General features: G+C 49.9%; 8 protein-coding genes across 8 annotated transcripts; 2 read left to right on the forward strand and 6 right to left on the reverse strand.

Annotated features, from left to right (window-relative positions):
* Positions 1-14: 14 nt before the first annotated feature.
* On the reverse strand, positions 15-2,650 carry Asppvi_009865 (Zn(II)2Cys6 transcription factor; the record flags this gene model as incomplete). The annotated part of the gene is made up of 4 exons (XM_043305711.1): positions 15-253; positions 325-2,273; positions 2,345-2,439; positions 2,516-2,650. The coding sequence occupies 4 exons, from the start codon at positions 2,648-2,650 to the stop codon at positions 15-17; spliced, it is 2,418 nt and encodes an 805-aa protein (XP_043161646.1).
* Positions 2,651-4,233: 1,583 nt separating this feature from the next.
* Asppvi_009866 (ankyrin repeat domain-containing protein) lies at positions 4,234-5,466 on the forward strand (the record flags this gene model as incomplete). Its single annotated transcript, XM_043305712.1, has 3 exons — positions 4,234-4,526; positions 4,556-5,258; positions 5,308-5,466. The coding sequence occupies 3 exons, from the start codon at positions 4,234-4,236 to the stop codon at positions 5,464-5,466; spliced, it is 1,155 nt and encodes a 384-aa protein (XP_043161647.1).
* A 312-nt stretch (positions 5,467-5,778) lies between these two features.
* On the reverse strand, positions 5,779-6,879 carry Asppvi_009867 (uncharacterized protein; the record flags this gene model as incomplete). Its single annotated transcript, XM_043305713.1, has 1 exon — positions 5,779-6,879. The coding sequence occupies one exon, from the start codon at positions 6,877-6,879 to the stop codon at positions 5,779-5,781; it is 1,101 nt and encodes a 366-aa protein (XP_043161648.1).
* A 537-nt stretch (positions 6,880-7,416) lies between these two features.
* Asppvi_009868 (glycoside hydrolase family 28 protein) lies at positions 7,417-8,565 on the reverse strand (the record flags this gene model as incomplete). Its single annotated transcript, XM_043305714.1, has 2 exons — positions 7,417-8,292; positions 8,347-8,565. The coding sequence occupies 2 exons, from the start codon at positions 8,563-8,565 to the stop codon at positions 7,417-7,419; spliced, it is 1,095 nt and encodes a 364-aa protein (XP_043161649.1).
* A 2,162-nt stretch (positions 8,566-10,727) lies between these two features.
* Positions 10,728-12,257, reverse strand: Asppvi_009869 (uncharacterized protein; the record flags this gene model as incomplete). Its single annotated transcript, XM_043305715.1, has 1 exon — positions 10,728-12,257. One exon carries the CDS (start codon positions 12,255-12,257, stop codon positions 10,728-10,730), a length of 1,530 nt encoding a protein of 509 aa, XP_043161650.1.
* A 2,165-nt stretch (positions 12,258-14,422) lies between these two features.
* Asppvi_009870 (uncharacterized protein) lies at positions 14,423-15,540 on the forward strand (the record flags this gene model as incomplete). The annotated part of the gene is made up of 3 exons (XM_043305716.1): positions 14,423-14,859; positions 14,914-15,161; positions 15,275-15,540. 3 exons carry the CDS (start codon positions 14,423-14,425, stop codon positions 15,538-15,540), a joined length of 951 nt encoding a protein of 316 aa, XP_043161651.1.
* Positions 15,541-16,782: 1,242 nt separating this feature from the next.
* On the reverse strand, positions 16,783-17,415 carry Asppvi_009871 (uncharacterized protein; the record flags this gene model as incomplete). The annotated part of the gene is made up of 1 exon (XM_043305717.1): positions 16,783-17,415. The coding sequence occupies one exon, from the start codon at positions 17,413-17,415 to the stop codon at positions 16,783-16,785; it is 633 nt and encodes a 210-aa protein (XP_043161652.1).
* A 307-nt stretch (positions 17,416-17,722) lies between these two features.
* On the reverse strand, positions 17,723-19,330 carry Asppvi_009872 (uncharacterized protein; the record flags this gene model as incomplete). The annotated part of the gene is made up of 1 exon (XM_043305718.1): positions 17,723-19,330. The coding sequence occupies one exon, from the start codon at positions 19,328-19,330 to the stop codon at positions 17,723-17,725; it is 1,608 nt and encodes a 535-aa protein (XP_043161653.1).
* Between the last annotated feature and the right edge of the window lie 101 nt (positions 19,331-19,431).

Raw genomic sequence — 19,431 nt, forward strand, 5'->3', positions numbered from 1 at the left:
GCCAATGTTAAAGCCTATGACTCTGTTCCATTCCATGACATATCCCATAGCCAGTATAACCCTCGTTCACCTGTCCCATAGGTGGCGGTTTCCATTGTCCCAAGAGAAACACTGGGGTCACGCCATTCGTTCGAGGCAGATTGCTGCCATGCGTGGTCTGGTTGTAATGTGTCCTGAATGGTACTGCGAGCTTGGTGAGCGTCTCCACTCGCACACCAGTTGAAGGGATGATCATCATTGCCGGAGGGAACGACTGGAGAGAAAGCCACAAATCAGTATTTCCAGTCAAGGAGCTATTTTTCAGAAAGACGTAAAGTCACTCACCGAATTGAACTGATGCTAAACTTTCGTTCAGACGCTGAGCCCTGCTCTGGTCTGGCCATGCCGGCCGTCGCGCCGGGGCATCAAAAATTTCCAGTGTGGCGTCGAGGGGAAGTCGGAGGGTATCTTCCACTGACATCGGTACAGAGTCTACTAAAGACTGGTGACCTTCTTGCTGATTGTTTGCCGTTATTGGAGCCAGAATAGCCTCTGATTCACGGCGGAGAAGCAATGTGACCACATTCTTCAAAACTGTTGTACTTTGCTTCGATAATGCAGAGCGCTTTCCAAGTAGATCCTGCAGACGCAAGATACGAGTGATTGTCCGCTTCACGACTTGTGCTGTGTCAGAGAGGGGATCTGACAGAGCCATGACCGCCAGCACAATTGCCGCGTTGAACAGATTTATGGCCAAGAAGGCAACCAGATGACTATCCGTCGCAAGCTGAGCCAGGACCGGTAACTCAGTCACTCGGGATGTTCTCAAGGCCGCATTCCACCAGTGTACCGGACTTGTGACAGACGCACTTGGCGATACAGCATCGAATGCTGGGTCCCTTTGTGCTGGCGATGGCCCGCTTGGATGGCAGCCGGGGGAGTCTATCCGGCCGCTTCTGCTAGAAGCGTGCCGATTTGTTGATAGGTGATCAACTTGCCTTGCCAATAAAGGCCGGTGGAGGACAATGAGAATATTATCGTAGGTCAATTGCAGGGACAATGATTGTAAGGCATGTGCCCTTGCACTGAGCCCGCTGTCGTGCAGGAAGTCTCTCTCGAGGTCCAAGACTAGATGCTCAGGTAATTCATTCCGCCATCTCTGAAGATTTTGAGTCGCTTCTTTGACGAGCGCAACGTATGCGTCCCCCGCCAGTTCCTCGGACGAACCTGACGTCCGCGAGCCGAAAATTGCCTCCAGGGCCGTGGATGCCATGAGGTAGAGACGGTTCAATTCCCTTTGATACGTAGAGTAACAGACGGTATATCCCTGATCTGATCTCGGTGCAACAAAGTAGGGATTTTCGAAGATATCCGCTGGCATGTTGAGATTGCAGTCCTTGTCGTTGATTCCTAGTGGTCGGCCATAGGTGATCGACGCAAATCTATCCCAGGTGTATATGGTCCACCATACACGTTTCCTTTCTTCAATATCCTCGAAGTTGCCCTTCGAGGGTTCACGGTGCAACCCTGCCGCTTGGGATATCTTGATAGTCGCACCGAGTAATGAAAAGGAGAGATTGGGACGCCCGTGGTACACGTGGTACGACCCGAAAAGGATACAAATCTGGGCTGCTGTAACAGAAGGTTTGTCCATCAACTCAACAATGTGCGATTCGACGATCTTTAAGAGGTGTGCACTCAATTGTTGCCAATCGCCATTGTCGGTCAAATCAGTCGTCCTCCTTTGGGACCGATACCACGCCCCCATGCCCAGTACGACTGCAAGGAGCAGCAAGAATAATTTCTGGGAGGGATAGGCAAGCCCATCGGTTACGGACAAGAGTTTCCTGCGAAAGGTAGGTTCATAAATAGCAAGAGAAAACCAATGGACTGCATCAAAGTAGTCCTCAAGCAACAAATACATCACCTCCGTCGGCGGTAAATCCTGGCCTAGTATTGAAGAAATAGGAAGCCGTTGTCCGACAGGTGCGGTGAGCCGCTTGGCAACGCTGGTGCTCGCTCGGTACCCTGGAATGGCAGACGTGGCTTGCTCATCGATATGCTGTCTACCAAGTTCACAGATTTTTTGAACAATTCCCATGGTAGATTCCGCTTCACCGTAGTCAATTGCCGGATGTGTAACACGGCCGTCTGTAGATATACGGTGGTCATTGTTAGTACCTTCCACCGGTGGAGCCTCGTTACTGGGGTCATCGAAGCTCTCTGAAGGTTGGTCAGGGATGACTGTTGATGTGGATCTTTGTCGCTGATGACTTCGGGAAGCTCTCTTTGATCTGTTACTCGTTAGTGAATTAAGAAGAATGAGAAGTTTCACTCAGCAAAGATCTCGTCCCTAGCGACTTACTTCCGAGTGCTATCCCTGCGGGTCCGACTAGGAGGAAGCGGTTGGCAATCCACTTTTGCTCGTGCACAGAGCGAGCAAGGTCGGAAAGGATCACACTGCAGGCCAAGAGGTTGTCCAACGTCAGTAATCTCCTAGAAAAGAGCATTGGAACCTTCTAATGGTAATCCATACCCGAGTTTTGTGGCGGCGGCATCTCTCGCACGCACTACTGACTCGCGTCGGCAATGGTGAGCGAGTGTAATTCGAGTATCTACTAGAATCTAAACGATATTCTGCACTGAGCTGTTCTGATAAATGTTCAGACATGATTCGAATCTGGACATGAGGAAGGCCGATGCCGGTAGCGGACCGCAGATTGGAGAGGAAACAGGATCCGGCGGAAATTCGCACGTTTTTCCCCAGTTTGTGTCTGTCTGTTCTCCGCACCATGTGGGAGCCTGAGGCAGACAAACCTTCTGGTCATGTGACTATTCGTTTGAGTATACCTTAGAGACTGATGGAAAGCCATGACTGTTCGAGACAATAAAAGTCCAGGGTGTTCTTGCTTTAAATGTCTACAGAGTGAAAGAACTCCTTTCACTGTTTGAATGAGAGAAGAGTACTCGTTTCTCCTTAGGGTCTACAGAGGGCTGTCCAGAAATAACTGTATATAAAATCTTCAGGAGTGTCCCAAGCAGCTGGATAAAGTCGCGCAGATGTGAGAGTTACGACAAGCTAGGACAAATTATTGGTAATATATTACTAGAGAGACATTATTCACTCTGCATTATCTACCCTCTTCATATATGAGATCGAGGTGTGGTCTCAATCATGATAAAACTGTGTACGCAAAGACCCTGCTGCGCCCTGTCTATTCTACCAAACTTCGCACTCTGACTATATGTGCACTTACATTCAACGGGTCAGGCCAAGGAAAGATCATATAGTTGTGATATCGGAGATTGATTGGATATACTCATACTTAGTGTAGCAGAAAAGGGCCAGATGCCAGTTTTGTGAGTACTAGATGAGCGGCTTATAATACATATATCAAGTGATGGCAGAGCTTATGCGACGAAATTAAGAAGTAGCAAGTGAATGATATTTGACTAACACAAGTGAGTGACTTTCGCGTCAGGAGTTTCTGAGGATACTTATTTGTTTATCACAACACTTGACAACATCCTCGCTCCCCCGGTCTCACATCCGCAAGACTTTCCTCTTTTCTTACTTTACTATCATCATTCCTGACCTTGAGGTTTTACTTAGAACCTTCGATCATGAGCCTACTTTCCTTACCTAATGAGCTTTTGCTAGAGATAGCGAAGCACCTCCAAAATCAAGCTTCGCTAAATGCATTCTCCCGCACAAACCGATTTATCTTCAGCGTCATAAACCCATACATGCACCGATACAATGCAGAATTCGAGAACCACACCGCTCTTGCCTTTGGTGCTTGCCATGGTCTTGAAAAAGTCATCAGACGATCACTGGCTGCAAAGCCGGACGACATCAACGCGAAAATAGGCTCAGTCATACCAACTGGTGACGAAAAGCTCCACACGCCTCTGTGTTACGCACTTGAGAGCGAACAAACATGAGTGATCGAGCTGCTACTCGACGAGTATGGTGACGATATTGAACAGCACTGTTGCAAATCAATGACGCCACTGAACTGTGTCGCTGGTCTGGGAAAGCTCGAATTGACCAAACTACTTGTTGACAAAGGTGCGAATATACATGTGGGGGAAGAAATTGGTCCCAGGCCACTTCTTCATGCTGCTTTGTCGGGTGATGCGGAATGTATGGCGTTTCTTATCCAAAAAGGCGCTGATGTCCATCAGACAGCATCCTGTGATGCCCCAGGTGAAGCATTATCCTGCCTTCATCTTATGGTAATACGCGGTAACATGGAGGGAGTCAAACTCCTGGTGGGACACGGGGTCGACTTAGATATGCCGTCGATTCGAGGAATGACGCCCATGAAAATAGCCGTTGAATGTGGCCACTTGGATATCGCGTCGTACTTGCTTGCGCACGGTGCTAGAGTTCCGGAAGACCACGACTTCTTCGTTTCCTGTGCAAATCGGGGATACCTGGAGGGCCTTGAATTGGTCTTGGATAAGGGCGTTTCAATAGACGACGAAGACTCAAACGGCTCCGTAGCCCTCTTCTGTCGGCGGCGAACGGGCATGTCGAAGCTGTCCGTATGTTGCTGGATCGAGGTGCTAGTGTTATCATCGACAATGCGGGCTCTGCTATAACTGCAGCCGCCGGACATGGCCACCGTCGAGTTTTGGAAATGCTTCTGGATCACGCTGATCAATCTGGCTGCGACCAGACGATGAGCCGTAAATATGCATTTCAGGTTGCGATGCGGAACAGACACTGGGGCTGCGCCAAGGAACTCTTGCAGAAAGGGGCTGAAACGAACTCCAACATTGATGATGAATTGCCCCTATCTTGCGCTGCAAGGCTCGGCGAGGAAGAGATAGCAAAAGTTCTCCTCGAACAAAGCCCCGATCAAATACGGCCTGGCGACGATCCGACTCTGCTGTTTTGGGTGGTCAGGAACTTGAGCATCGAGGTGCTCAGGCGACTTCTTGAGCAAGGTCTTGACCCCAATGCATACTCAGAAGCCCTGCGGCAGGGCCATCCGTCTATTCGGAGACATTCTCGTAAGGGCTGGCTACTGCCACCTCTGTCATGCGCAATGAGTCAGCTGTATTACGACAAGGCGGAGCTTCTGATAGACCATGGTGCCGATCCACGCCCCTTGCAGCGAGGAAGACAACACATTACTTTGGTCAACGTTACTCGGTCTATGAAGTGCACTTTCATCGCCAAGATGCCTGATCGGGGATTTAATGTGAATGAAAAGAGCGATGCTGGCGAGACGCCTCTCTCAGTGGCTGTGACCGCTGGCAACGTGGAAGTCGCTGAGCTTCTCCTCTGTCACGGGGCGGAACCCAATATACGCATAGGGTCCTTTCCGTCCTGTTCTATCATTGGCCATCGCAAAGGGACATGTTGAAATAGCCGACGTTCTTCGGAAGCACGGTGCGAAGGAAACGTGCGAGGATATGGATGTTGATGACGAGGACTATCTGGCTGGTGTGGTCGAATTGCTGTCGTCTGCGTGATGTACCATTGCATCGTATATTCGTCCTGCCCTTTCTTGTTCTGAGAGACAGCGAGTACATTGAAACGTCTTAGCCCATGTATGTAAGCAGATTTCGCTGTCCACTATGCATCTCCCAGGGAACTTGATCTCGTTCAACAATCACTCTACAGACGTGCACTAATCCTCCTTAATCAAGTCATGAGGAAGAGGCAACTGCGCGATAGAGAACAACTATGAAGGTTACCATTGTTACTCTGTTATTAGAGACTGCATTAAAATATAAAGCTCTTCCTCGACAAAGGATCTCGCAAACTCTAATCCAGCCTTGTCTTCAAAGCGAAATAGCGGCAATCTTTCCAGGCTCCTTGTACGTTCCGCCAACCGGAGCCATCAAGCCCCCGTTCGTGCCAACATACAACGTCTGTCCCTGTCTATCCAACGCACAGCATGTTGGTCCAGGCAGCACAGTCGAATTCTTGCTTCCAGCATAGTTCACAATCTTCCCCTCAGGCGTATACTTGACAATCGTATTCTCCGGATTCGTCGCAAAGTACGCCGTCCCATCGTCCATAATATCAAAACTGTCCGGGTTGATCGCCGTAGTAATCAACTCGAACGGCCCGGCCGCATTCGCCATCTGGTCGATCTTCACCCTCCGATACTCCTTCTTCGTCACGCTCACATAGTGCAGATACTCCCCGACCACATGGATCCCATTGACCCCCATTGGCGGCGCGTTCGGCGCAGGCAACATCGACTCATCCTGCAGCGCAACCGCATAGTCGCCCGAATCCAAGTCCACCCGCCAGATCTTCCCGTCTGGACTATCCGAAATAAGCAGGTACCGCGTCTCATCGCGGGGCCTGTACAGCGTACTAGCACCCAGCGCCTTGGCCTCGGGAATGTCGACTATCTTGCTGACCGAGCTGGGCGTGTCCTTGCTGAGGCTTGACTCACCCTCCCACCAAGCCGGCACCTCGAGCACATCATAGTTGCCGTCATCGTTGAAGTCGAGTCTCCAGACCCCGAAGGAGCCCTGCTGGGCGGCGAAGCCCTGGAGCGTGAATTTGCCCGCTACGACGGCGAAGACGTCATGTTCGACTTCGGTGATGCCGAAGACGGCAGTGATATCACTGCTTTGGTTGGCGAAGGAGTAGGCCAGGGTCCCGGAGCCGGATTTGGGGTCCACGGACCAGACTTCTGGGACGTCGATGCGGGTGAGGAGGAGGGTGCCGTCTGACCGGACGACGACGTTGTCGACGAAGGAGCCGTTGTTTGGGAATTGGAAGATGTCGCGGACGGTTGGGTGGTGGGTGGGTTGGGCGTCGCTGCTGGGTGTGTGCTTGGTGGAGGGTTGCTTGGAGTTGGGGATCTGGAATGCGAGGGTGGATGTCGCGACGGCCGCGAGGGTGAGGCCGTGAGTGAGATGCATGATGGAAACTGGAAACTCTGGAGAGTGATGGCGATTGAAGCAGACGGAAAAGAATTGCGAATGCGCGGGATGTATTTAAGCGGCATCGTAATCAAAACATTTGGTCGATCGCTGCTTGATGGGATGGCCCCTTGCATTCCAGACCGCAAGTATGAGGGCAAACTGGGCAGACATTCCTCGGAGAAAATGATTGACATCCATTCAAATTAGCCCGCGGAAGCATGCAAGGTATAGTGAAAATGCGAGGGTCGCTTACAGTGAGAGGTTTATGGGAAGATAGGTCACATTGCGGCATCGAACCTGAACGCAGAGGTCTTGTATATATCACTGTTGTTAGTCTTTTGTAAATGTCACCGATTAATACCGAAAGAGCTTGGCAGGGAAAGTGCCACAGACTAATTGCGCAACTTTGGGATGTAGACTTGAATATGTCTTTTATTATAGAATTATGTACTAAAATACAAGGATCAACAAAGCGGAGACACGAATAGAACACGCTCGTGACAGAAGCCACCGGCCATAGTCTTTTAGAGACAATTAGCAAGAGGCGCCAGTAGGAACGTTCTTGCAGCTGGTGCTCTTCTTGCCGCCAGTGACGCTATTGCCAGACCACGTCCAGTTAGTGCAGCTGCCAGATCCACAGAGGATGTAAATATCAGTGGCGGAGCTAGTCACGGTACCGGTGACCTTCTCGAAGGTGATATCGGAGACCTTGACGCCGTTGGTGGGATTGCCGGTGGGGCTGCCGTTCTCGTAGTCCTGCTCGACGATAATGCCGTACTTGGTGATACCCTTGAGGGTGATGTCCTGGAACTTGACGCCGGTGACGGAGCCAGTCGCGCCGTAGACGGTCTTGATACGAGCGCCGTTCTGGGAGTTGATGACCTGGGAGTTGGAGATGGTGACGTCGCTGACGGTGTTGTCCGAGCGGCCACCGACGGAGCCGATGGAGAGACCGTGGCCACCATTGCAGTAGCCGTTGGTGAAGGTGATGTGCTCACCGGAGTTGATGGCCAGGCAGTCGTCCTGGTTGTAGACGGTGGCACCGTCAATGGTGATGTAGGTGCTGGAGCCGATATCGAAAGCATCGGTGTTGTGGCCGAGCTTGGTACCGGCAGAGTTATCAATCAGGACGTTCTTGATGGTGAGGTTGTCGGACTGGATGCTGAAGCCCTGGACGGGGGTGTTGTAGACCTTCAGACCGGTGATGCTCGATTTGTCCAGTTTGTGGGCAGAGAAGAACTTGGGCTTCTTCTTGCCGCCGTTGCCTCCCTTGCCGTCCCACCAACGAGCACCATCACAGTCAATCTTAGCGCCAGAGTTCTGCTGGACGGTAATGCTGGTTCCGGACATGGAGATCAGGGGGCCGGCCCATTCCTTGTAGCCGAAGGTGGTGGTACCATCGAAGATGACCTTTGTCAACACGTCAGTCAACGGCATTTAACATACCAATCATGAAATTCTTACAGTGGCACCAGTCTTCAGGCCAGTGAGGTCCAGAGTCTCACCGGCGGGCACGGCGATGTTGCTCAGGGTGATGGTGGAGCAGGAGGCCTTGCCGGACTTGACCGCGGCCGCAGAGGTGAAGGTGCAAGAGCCACGAGCCTCGAGATCAGCAGCAGGAGCAGCAGCGACCAGCGCAGCGCCCATGGTCGCGGCCATGAAGGAGGATTGGAAGAAATGCATGGTGAGAGAGCGGAAGTCAAGTGGTCGGAGTGTGTTTAGAAAGATCGGACAAGGTTCTGGTCAACAGATACCCTAAAAGTGATAGTTACAATAGTACAGGGAAAGACGAAAGGAGCGCGGATGAGGACAAAAATGGATCCATGGGGAGGATGTCTGAAGCTTTATATATGGTGTTGGTCTGGTGTACGGATATAGCAGATGACAGGGGCGTCCCGAGGCTTCCACAGGAGCTCCGATAAAGGGATCAAACCGAAGCCAAAGAGCACAACACTGACGGAGCAACCTAAATTGCTGTCTGAGCTGTGCAGGGACCCCACCTGGTTGGGAATTGAATCGTGAGATCTCCACAGTATTAGGACGCTGGCACCAAAGAGGAATAGATTCTTTGGGCCTCTCCACTTAGGCCAAAAGCTTTGTCGGAGATTCTCCACGAATCCGGAAACGTGCCGAGACATTTAGCAGTGCTTGCCCGCCTTTAAGCATATTAGGGACTGTTTCTGGCCTGCGAGTCGTTTGAGAATGTCTTAGTGCGTCGACCGAACGAGTATAGAGAATATCGTTTTAGGGCTAACACTGGCTACTTGCAGCCGTGGACGCCACGAGTGTCGCAAGTAAACAGGCTAATAAACCATGTTCATTAAAACTCAATCAATTGGACTAATCGTATTCGTGTCTGTCTGGAATTCATATTCCGCCCAGGCTTGCACCACGACTCATGTTGCATGATGAAGTGGATGATAGGCGGATTATATTGATGCATTACTCCGTACTTGCGCTTGTTCCAGTTAGCGGCAGTACTCGGTAGACCACCTGAATCCCCAATAATACTGCGAAAGAGGAAATAGCCCTATATCTCTTAGCTTTCTTAGCTCTCCCTGCAGATTGTAACTGGTCCCTTGTCATCGGGGTGATTTGAGCCGACAGCCTCTCGAGAACGGAGTCCTCGGATCATTGAATGCAATACGGAGTAGTTCCCGGGACAGTCTTCCGACTCTCGCTCATAATCGTCTTCTGTTCGGAGACCTTTTTCGATAGCAGTCTAGTATTTGTGGACTGGTTTTGACATAGTAGACAACAGGCAGTTCACCAGAACTTCAACAATTCCGCCTTATGCAGGGCTTCAGGGTCCGTAAACCGTCCAATCAAGACCATCATTCCTCTTAATTCTGGGTGGATGGCTCCGAGGACATTTCCCCTTCGGGATATGCGTATATTGCGCACTGCGTTTGACTGCCTAGTCTCACGCATGTCCCACTTCTTCTGCGCCCAAGCATTCTTCATAACCTCAACTCGTGGCAAATCTAGGCATGAGAACCAATGGCTTCGGAATATTCCCAACAGTCTACAGCTCCCCCCGTATTTCTCCAGCTTTTCTCTGGACCTGCATGAGCAGGGGTTACTGGAGGTCGAATTGGGGTTACAAGTAACTTCTGCTGTGATGCCTGAATGCCTCAGCTGCGTACAATATGCTGCCTTTGTTTCCATCATAATGGCCACGCTTACTCGCTAGCCAATCCACCAACTGTGGAACAATTCCAGAATTGAGGGTCAATGTGGGCGCAGGATTTTAAGTCGATCCAAATATATGACTTGATGCTTCATAATATCCACCACAAATTAGGCAACGGAATTTTGGCGGGTTTTGGCCCGGCCGGGATTTCGGCAAGCACCACATCCTTCCCTAGGCTTATGCCAATGGCAATCAGGAGGCCATAATGCCGAGGGCATTGAATCTGATTGTCGAAGATATTCATGAATCTAGGAATAGACCAATCAAGGAGGTTGGAGTGAGTGACTCAGCGGGGATAACTACGGACCATTGTCGGCGACCAGGCAGTCAACAGTTTTAACACCCCAGACCTCCGATTTTTTGTAGCATCATCCTCTGTTTTATTCCTGCCACGGATACATCCTCACATTCTATTCGGGGAATGATGTTCATCTTTGAAAGTTAAGTAATCTTTGCCGTCATCTTGACGATCAGAGTGTTTGTGGTACTTTCAAACCCACCGAGTGCCGTTGCAGGATCTACTAGGAATGTATATTCTGAGCCTCTCTATCTCGATTCACTGGCCCGACAATATATAGTCCAGCATCGCAGAGACTACAGTGATAATGATGGTAACAAGACTAATCTAGTGGCTGTTGAGTCAAGCCAAAAGTCATAATGCTTGCTCAACCCCCAGCCCGTGGACCACAATAATGTTGCATCGCTCGATAAACCTCACTACCTCTTCCTTATCATGCCATGCATCATTGTATGCCGCACTCAGGGTCAACACCCCTTTCCAAGTCCCCAGGAACAGGCCAAGGCCCGTCCCCAGTTCCTCACCGGTAACCCAAGGGGTATCCAGCTCGAATGCCCCATGCGAAGGGCTGATCACATTGTMCACCACACCCAAGCTGGAAATTGAAACCGACGGTGACTGATTCGGTCTTGGGACTGGTGGCGTGGTGTCGTCGTGTGGGTAGGGAATAGTGTTGCTGGCGTACCGCGTCGGCATCATCTGGATATGATCTTGGTCCTTCCGGATTCCCTGGTAGAACTTCCTGACAGCTTTCGCGACCCTTAAAAACTCCTCTCTGCTCACCTCTGTCGGACTCGAGCTATCAGTTATACTCGGAACTTTGGTATCAACAATGAGCAGCTTGCATGAAACAGAGTGGTAGACCGCCGCTGCATGGAGAGGAGTATCGTACGGGCTCCGGCAATGTCCGCGCTCGTTGATCAGGCTGTAATTGATGTATCTGACTAGGCGTTCGCTATCGCCCCGTTTTTGAAGATCTCGCACCGCCATCGCAATCGCTGCATGGTATGCATGCGTCACACTCAGACCTAGCCGGCGACAAGCGCTAAGGATGGCTGTGGATTGCTGAACGGGAAGAGTGACGGCAACCCTCTGATGTTTTCCAGGGAGGTGTGCTCCCCTCTTAAATGGAACACTGGCAACCTCGATACGATCCTGCTTCATAAACGAGTTGTATGCCATGGTCGACTTAAATTTCTCCGTCTGCTCGGGAGACATGCTGGGCTGCAGCGCCGCAGCTACACGGAACGGGGGACTCAAGTTTGCATATTCCATACCAAAACAAGGAAGAGGATAATCCGACCCTCGTCCATAAGCTCTGGCCGCGTGGGTAAAGAAATTATCGAATAACATCAGTGTCCCAACGCCGTCGATGATGTCGTGATGAGCGCGGAGCACAAGATCACCCTGGAGTACTTCTTTAACGCGAGGAGATGACCATATCAGAAAGAGAGACGGTAGCTTCGGAACCGGAGGATCCGAATTGCACCATTCCAGGCCAGAAATGGCGTGTGACACTGTGAGAAAGGTCGCCTCCAGCCACGACTGAAGTGCATCTTGCCTGGCGGGAGATTCGTATGTCTTTCTGCAGCGCTTGCGCTCGGGGTCCCATTCCACCCACGAAGCAATGGTCGGGTGGTCGAAACGCAGATGCACCCATGCCTTGCGCAGGGCATCTTCAACTCTTCTTCTTCTTTCCTCTTGGGAAACACTGTCGTCTGCCTTGACAGAGAATGAGACGAAGCCCGTGATGGCGAAGAAGTTGCGCCCGCTGCCTTGGTATGATTTCTCCAGGGAGGTGTAAAACTGTTCAACCTCGTCGATGCCACGCTCCCATCGATTGGGCCTTACCTGTCGCCATTGAAGATCTGTTTGCTTGGACATTGCGATGCGGAGCGTAATTACAATGAATAGCACTAGTMGACAACGCACATGAAGTGCTGGATCTTGTTCCTCATATAATATGTAGGTCTGAGAAGAATACTCGGGAAACGGTCCGAAATACCGCCCGGTGAGCCAGTCAAAGAGGAGGAAGAAGAAGAAGAAGAAGTACTCAGTGTTGACCTGCAGCGAGGCATCTCGTGCGTCGTTGTCATGTCGGGAAAACCTCGGCGGTTTGACCACTTTCCCAATCGGGTAAAACATCCAGCAGACAAATGGCACGGTAGCATGGCAGAGCATAAGCATTTGTCATTTCCATGATAATCATCTTATGTCCTGATGTTGCTTGCTGGTTAGAGAATCTAACTGAGGAGTCTCCACGCTAACCCATCATGATTAAAGCAAGATCTATACTGCCTATGGGTAGGGGTAATGTTTATTAGTACGTTGCTATTATCTATTGCACTCTAATGGATCCTGATTTATATAACTATGACTACTAAGTGCTGGGACCTAAGCTCTTAACATATAATGATATTACTAAAAGCCATGCCCTAGGATGAATAATTGAGTATATTAAGCTTTTAGGAGAGGAGTGGTACCAGGGGCTAGTAAATATAGATATCTCTAAGTGCTACTTAGGCTTCTTAATAAAGCTAGACGTTACAGTCTTAACTAGATTTAAGAAATAGAAGATCCATTGTAGACGGTGGAATGAGCCATTTCATCGCTTGCACACAGTCTTCACTGTGATATCATGGGCTTTGAGGCGAAGCGTCCCGTCCACTGGGAGTGGATATATTATCACCCTCTGTATTTCCACCACGTCCACCATAAGAGATTCGACAGATAGCTCGGTGGCCTGGGCGACGGTTAGTTTTTCAATGGAGTAGGCAAGAAAGTGTGCTGCGGATTCAAACGTCGAACTCTCCATCTCGAGGTAGAGAAGCAGGCAGCCGGCCAAAGAGAGAGGAGATGAGTCTATTGGGCTTATGATGCTGGTGAAGCTCAGTACTTGACGGGCGCATGTATCATACTACTCTCGGGTATGCCTGTTTTGCAGAATATGAGCCATATTGTCCCAAGAGAAACGCAAAACTGCATCTTTGAGGCTTGGATTAGGCGCAGCCGGAGAATGATAAGCATATGGAACTGATTTCAAAGACTCTACAGGGTCGAAATCGTGCTTCGATCTGCTCATGGAGCTTTCTGCGGCAAAATCGCACAGCCTTAGTTGCGAATCGGAATATTAAATTTACTTGAAAACCATTCTGGGTCGAGACCGGGAATTCTACGGTATGGCCAAACAAGGGCGATCAGAGTATATGTTTTCTGTACTTGTGTGCAAATTGTCAATTCTGAAGAAGTGCAACAGTTACACTCCCTCTCCTCAGTCTTTCACCATACTGTAGCTTCATCCCCAGAATAATGCGGACCCCTTTCCCCTTCCCTCTAGAAGGAAAACTCTGTGCTGTTTTAGCTCTCAGAATGGGAAGAAATGTCATCTCCTGGCAATGTCTCCACGAGATCGCGTACGATCGCGTAGTTGGTGACGACACTATATACGTGTTATGTCAGCACGAACAACGTGTTTTTTTTAGTAGGATGTGCTCTTACATCTCAGTTTGACTTTGCTCGATATTCAACTGAAGTCGGGCAATCATGTTGTCCACAATCCTCCGATTTGTATCGGATTGTTGTTTCTTTACCGTTACGCTTCATAACGACACTAGACACCCATGTGCACCTAGGTAATTATAAGCAGGAGAGTTGGTATAAAGCTGTCAGGTTCAACATAACATACATCTGCGCTGTTGGTAATCTAGGTTATCAAGAGCGATAGAGGAGGAATTGACCTTAGAAAGTATGACCAAGGCAGGTTTAATAAGACTGTCTGAAGCTTTTTAGGCAGCAGGTTGAATGCCGCTATGTAACCACCAATGTACAGTGACACGACCTGCAGCGTAACAGCAGTAAATCGCCCTAAAACTGGATCTCAGCCCCCGCTTCTTTTTCTTTTTACGAAATGCGCCTTGCTTGATGACAGCTATAACTAGTGGGTACCCCACCCCATATCGACTGCGCCCAAGATCGGCTCTTGTTTGTATCCCCATTTTGCTCTTTGACCTTTCTAGAAGACAGGCACAACTACTGGCGAGCTCGACAAAATGTCGTTTGGTTGGTCCGCAAGTGATCTGCTAACAGCGTTGACGGTCCTTAACAAGATCTGCGGTGCTCTGAAAGACTCCGGTGGAGCCTCGTCGGATTATCAAGAAGAAAGTGGCTTCTTGCATTCGGTGTCTAAAACCTTGGAGACTTTAGACTCTCTGCAATCCTTGCCTCTCGCCGAGGACGCACTCCAAAATATACGACACATTTGTCAGCAAATTCAAGGCCCATTGCTACCTTTTCTAAACAAGGTTAATCTCGATTTCGAAACCAGCCTTGGCCGTCAGTCTGTTTCAAAGCATCAATTCACTAAAGTCGTCCGAGCCCCGCGAATGATTCAGTGGGCGCTATCTACTTCGAAGCGGGTGCAGCAGCTTAAAAGGAAAATTGTGGTGCCACTTATGGCACTTCAGATTGGGATGTCCCAGCAAATTATGTTTGTCATCTCGTATCGCCTATGATATTACGTTGGGCCTCATGAAGCAAACAGTAACGTTGCTCTCCGACTACCATCCGATACACAGACGCGGTTGACGCAGGAGATCAACCAAGCATTCGATGATCGGATTCGACCTTGGGCTGAAGACGTACAAGCTCGTCTTTCTTCTCTTCTCAAAGGACAGTCAGCGCTGTCCCAGTACAGCGAAGCAACTTTCGAAAAGCTTGTTGAAGCTTGCTTAAAGCTGAACGATGTGATGAACGATGGAAAAGCTGTCGCAGATTTGCTTGGGCAATACAGTAAGCGTTCTTTTGACTTCTCGCTAAGCTGGGGCCCGAACTTGATTGTTCTATTTATGATAACAAGCCGACAGCTTCCTTGAACACAAAAGTCGATATGATACTTAATACAGTGCAACGTTTGGGCCATTACGATAGGACGGAAATCCAAGGACATATCCTTGGAGCTACGACCGGTATCGAGAAATCTACGCCCAATGACTTGGACGTAGCAGTCACACCCCTGTCATTGAACTTGCGTGACTTGTCCCTTTACTCGGCACCGGTGACTAAGGATCCGGCTGTACATGTGGCCAAAACCCTCGCGAAACAGGATCTATACAAGGCTGTTAAGTTACTCTTATACAGCCTTAAAATACTGGTTCGGGAATATCTGTAAGTAGAGTCAAACAATTTAGATTACATATTACTGAAGACGCTAGATACGTCTTTGTGCCACTTTTTGTGATCGGCTACAGAACGATGACGCAGCGTCTATTTTCCAATTCGATGCCACAGTCGCTGCTCGCAAGTCTGGAAAACGGTGTCATTTTCGAAGATGCCCTCGGCCGCTCTAGCATTTTGTCTTGCAATTATCTGCAGTCGTGGGAGGTGCAGTTATCCTTTTTGAATTATAAAATTTTATTGTACTCACAATCGCATTCAGATGGTTACCAGTGTTCTCCGACTGTGGTTTCGAGGCTTACCGGGGGAACATAATGTGCGAGCTGGTATGTTCTACATACTGAATGCAACACGGGGGAGCCCGACTATTACTCCCACAACATGGTGCAAGGCTGTAACTCATGGAGTGCGCCTTCAAATGTATATGATGGTAGATTCAGGATCGCTGCAACATATCCCGTGTCTCGCATGTGAACAGCAAACGAATAGTACACCAGTGCGAACAGAGTTCTGGTAAGTGATAAGTGGCCACGCAGCGAAACCCGAATCCACCACTAATTACACATAGCACGTGTCCTATTTCGAGGTGGAGTAAGCTTGAAGGGCATGATGAGCATGTAAAGATGCCATCGTTGCTTATCAAGCGCCTGTTGAATATCATGGCGGATCCTCTCGCGATTAATATCATGGATCGACCGGTAGCGATCCAGGGCAGGATGAGAGATGTCATAAAAAATAGCCAGGCGGAGATGTCAAGATTCCGACGCATCCATTTACTCCTTTAGCGCCACGAGTCCGAGCATAAAGAGCCCATGCTGCTAGAACGCGCTACTCTTCGAGTTAGACTTGTCGACAAAACAGCGACGAAATGTGCCTAGCGCCGGCACAGGAAATCAGAAAAAGAAGAACAAGGTCAGAAACATCATTCCTGTATTTGATAGCGGAGCTAATATATTCTGCCAGAAAAGACCTGGCAATCAGGAATCCACTGTACATACCAGAATGGAAGTATGTTTACTTCGTTGTTTAAAGTTGCAGGCTTATGCATTACTTCAATTAAGATCATGATAACTCTTACTTGACCAATCGGCATGAGATACGATCACCCAGTCAGCCAAAATATACGTGCTGAAGTGACTGCATGTCAGAGCCTAGACACATATATACCAGCCAAAAATAACAACATCGAAAGCATACGACCATTAAAACATCTCGGTATTTTATAAACGAGGTACGGTCAATGCCCACGCAAGGTAACCATAGTCTCAGTCAACGCCCCCGCCAGGATAACCTCCAGCAATGCATCCTCCACCCCATCCGCAACCCTGACCTCTAGATAGCGACTCATGAACAGCCCAGCCCAGAACGGCATGGTCTCACTGGCAAGCGCCGGTTTAACAGTCTCAAACTCCGTCACCGTGGATTTTCGCTTCTCCACCGATCTCGACGATGAGTATTCATAAAGCCTGGTTTGCAAGCCTTCTTTCAGCCAGACATACTTCCTCCCTTTGAATTCGAATTTCCTAGGTCGCCAGTACCCCGTTACCGGCACTTCGGTGACCACAGCGCCTGATGATAATCGGTGGGTTAGAGGCCGGCCTGTTATTGAGTCTATGTCCGGGTTACCGGGGGTAATTGGCGAGATGAATGTCTCGACGCATGTGTGTTGAGGAGGAGACTCCCTGCGGAGAGTTGTGCTCGCGATCTGGGATTTGTCTGGCTTGATGCCTTGCATTATATACTTGGTTTCGTTGGTCACTAGGTCCTTGGCCTCGAAGGTGATGGTGTTCTCTTTCTTTTCTCCATTTCGGGAGCTGCTTGAATAGCAGTAGAAAATTCTGTATTGTTGGGGGATAGTAGCGCTGGTCATTATGTTTGTTATAGGATAGACATGGATGAACAGGTTTATCGGGGGGAATATGAGGTTATAGTCAGCTGCAGATATGCCAAGCTTGGATACGAGTCACTGCCGGAGGACGGGGGAACCTCGGAAGAATGGCTGATGGGAATACGATGAGCACAACAACATTTGCATTGTAGAGAAGCTATAGCAATAAGGACAGTCAAAGATCAATACATAAGTTCAAGTAGAAAACGAAGAAAGAGAAGAAATAAAGTGTCCACGTTTAGCATGCCCTTCGTTTAGTTGAGCATCCTCATCTCCATCTTTATCCCCGCTACAGACACTGAGAATAGTACGCATTCTGCACCTGGCAGGTGTAAGGCGAGGCGCAAGTAGTCGGGCCAGTCCAGCCCTGGCCACCACATTGGCCATAGTGCTGCGCCACGGCAGTCGAGGTGCTCGTCGCAGAAGTGGTGGTCTTAGTCGAGGTGGTCGAGGTCTTAGTAGCCGTCGAAGTCGAGCTGGAGCTTCCAGAGCTAGAACCGCCACTGAAGGTTGATCCGATCGGACCAACTTTGATGTTCGAATAGATCACATAAGAACTAGGACTCGCGGATTCAATGGTGGCAGGGACGCCGGAGTCGGTCGCGCAGGAGCCACGGGCAGCGCCTAGGGTCGACGAAGACGCATTGGTGGGATAGGTGCTGTCGAGCCAGAGCATATCCGCGTAGTAGTCGTCCCAGAGCGACATGACCAGTACCATGCCGTTGGACATGGCCTTAGACATGGCGGAAAGGCCGCCGTGCTTAGCAAAAGTACCCGGTCCGTTAAATACAGTGTTCTCGGCAGTGCAGTAGGCGGTGTTGATGGCATTGCCACTAATACCGCTAATGTCCGAGTTGGGCTGGGCGTAGGTGACGCCATTCTGGACATAGTAGCGGCGGATTTCAGACAAGCTGCCGGTACTAGTGCCGTCATTCGTGATGAACTGCGTCACGACGGTGAAGGGCGACTTGGTATCGATTGTCTTGCCGGGACCGTAGAACGTGGTATTGCCCATGCGGTAGGGGTTGAAGTCGCACCCATCTGGATCSCAGGTACCGGCATACCGATCACTGCTATACGTGCCGCCGCAGGCATCACCAGTGCACATGGTGTTGGTGGGGGTATCACAAGGATGGGGGGTCAGAGCCTGAGAGATGCTGTTGGATTCCCAGATGTCCAGCTCGGCACAGCAAGATCCATGGTTGCCCAATCCAGTGTTTTTGTTGTTGGACGAGGGAGTCCAGCCTTCCACGTTGGCCTGGCCTTGGATGAACTTGAGATCGCGGGGACATTGAGAATCGCAATATCCCACACCGTATTGGGCCCCGGCCTTGTTGTTGGTGTATTTGGAGACACCGCCATCCGCATCCATGGCCACAAAGTAAAGGGCTCCGTTCAAGCCACAGGGGAGGTTGGACACGTCCACGTCAAAGGTGAACTCCTGATTCAGTAGCTTATACATCTCGTAGTGTGTATTATCCGCCAGCATGTAAAGACGGGAGCCAACATTGGCGCCATTTGAGTTCTGCGTCACAAAGTTGAGGCGGATCTGGCTGCCGCTGGTGGTGACTCCGTAGGTTGATTCATAGTTTGCTCCGTCAACGGCGCATTCAGTGGCGCAGGTTGCGTCGGTACTGCAGATGGACGTATCCCACGTATTGCCGGTATAGCAGTTGGTGGTGCTGCCAACCTGGTGGACCCATCGCCAGTTGGCATCCATAACAACAGAGCCCTGGTTGGTGGTACAACTTCCACCGCTGGTGCAGGTCTCCCATGTCATAGAGGGATGGGTCTCAGTGGTGTATGTGCCGATCTGCTGTGCCTGTGTAACAGACGACAGGAAGGCAGACAGGATCAATGCGTTCCTGTAGATTCGGAAAGAAATTGCGGCGGCCATTTTGATGGTCTGATGCTGTTTTGGACACAATGAGATGATAGGTATGTCAGTGCAAGCTCTGATCTCCCTTTTATATCTTCATTCCTTGCTTGTAAATGCTC

Source organism: Aspergillus pseudoviridinutans (assembly GCF_018340605.1).
Source record: "Aspergillus pseudoviridinutans IFM 55266 DNA, scaffold_7, whole genome shotgun sequence".
Lineage (NCBI taxonomy): Eukaryota > Fungi > Ascomycota > Eurotiomycetes > Eurotiales > Aspergillaceae > Aspergillus > Aspergillus pseudoviridinutans.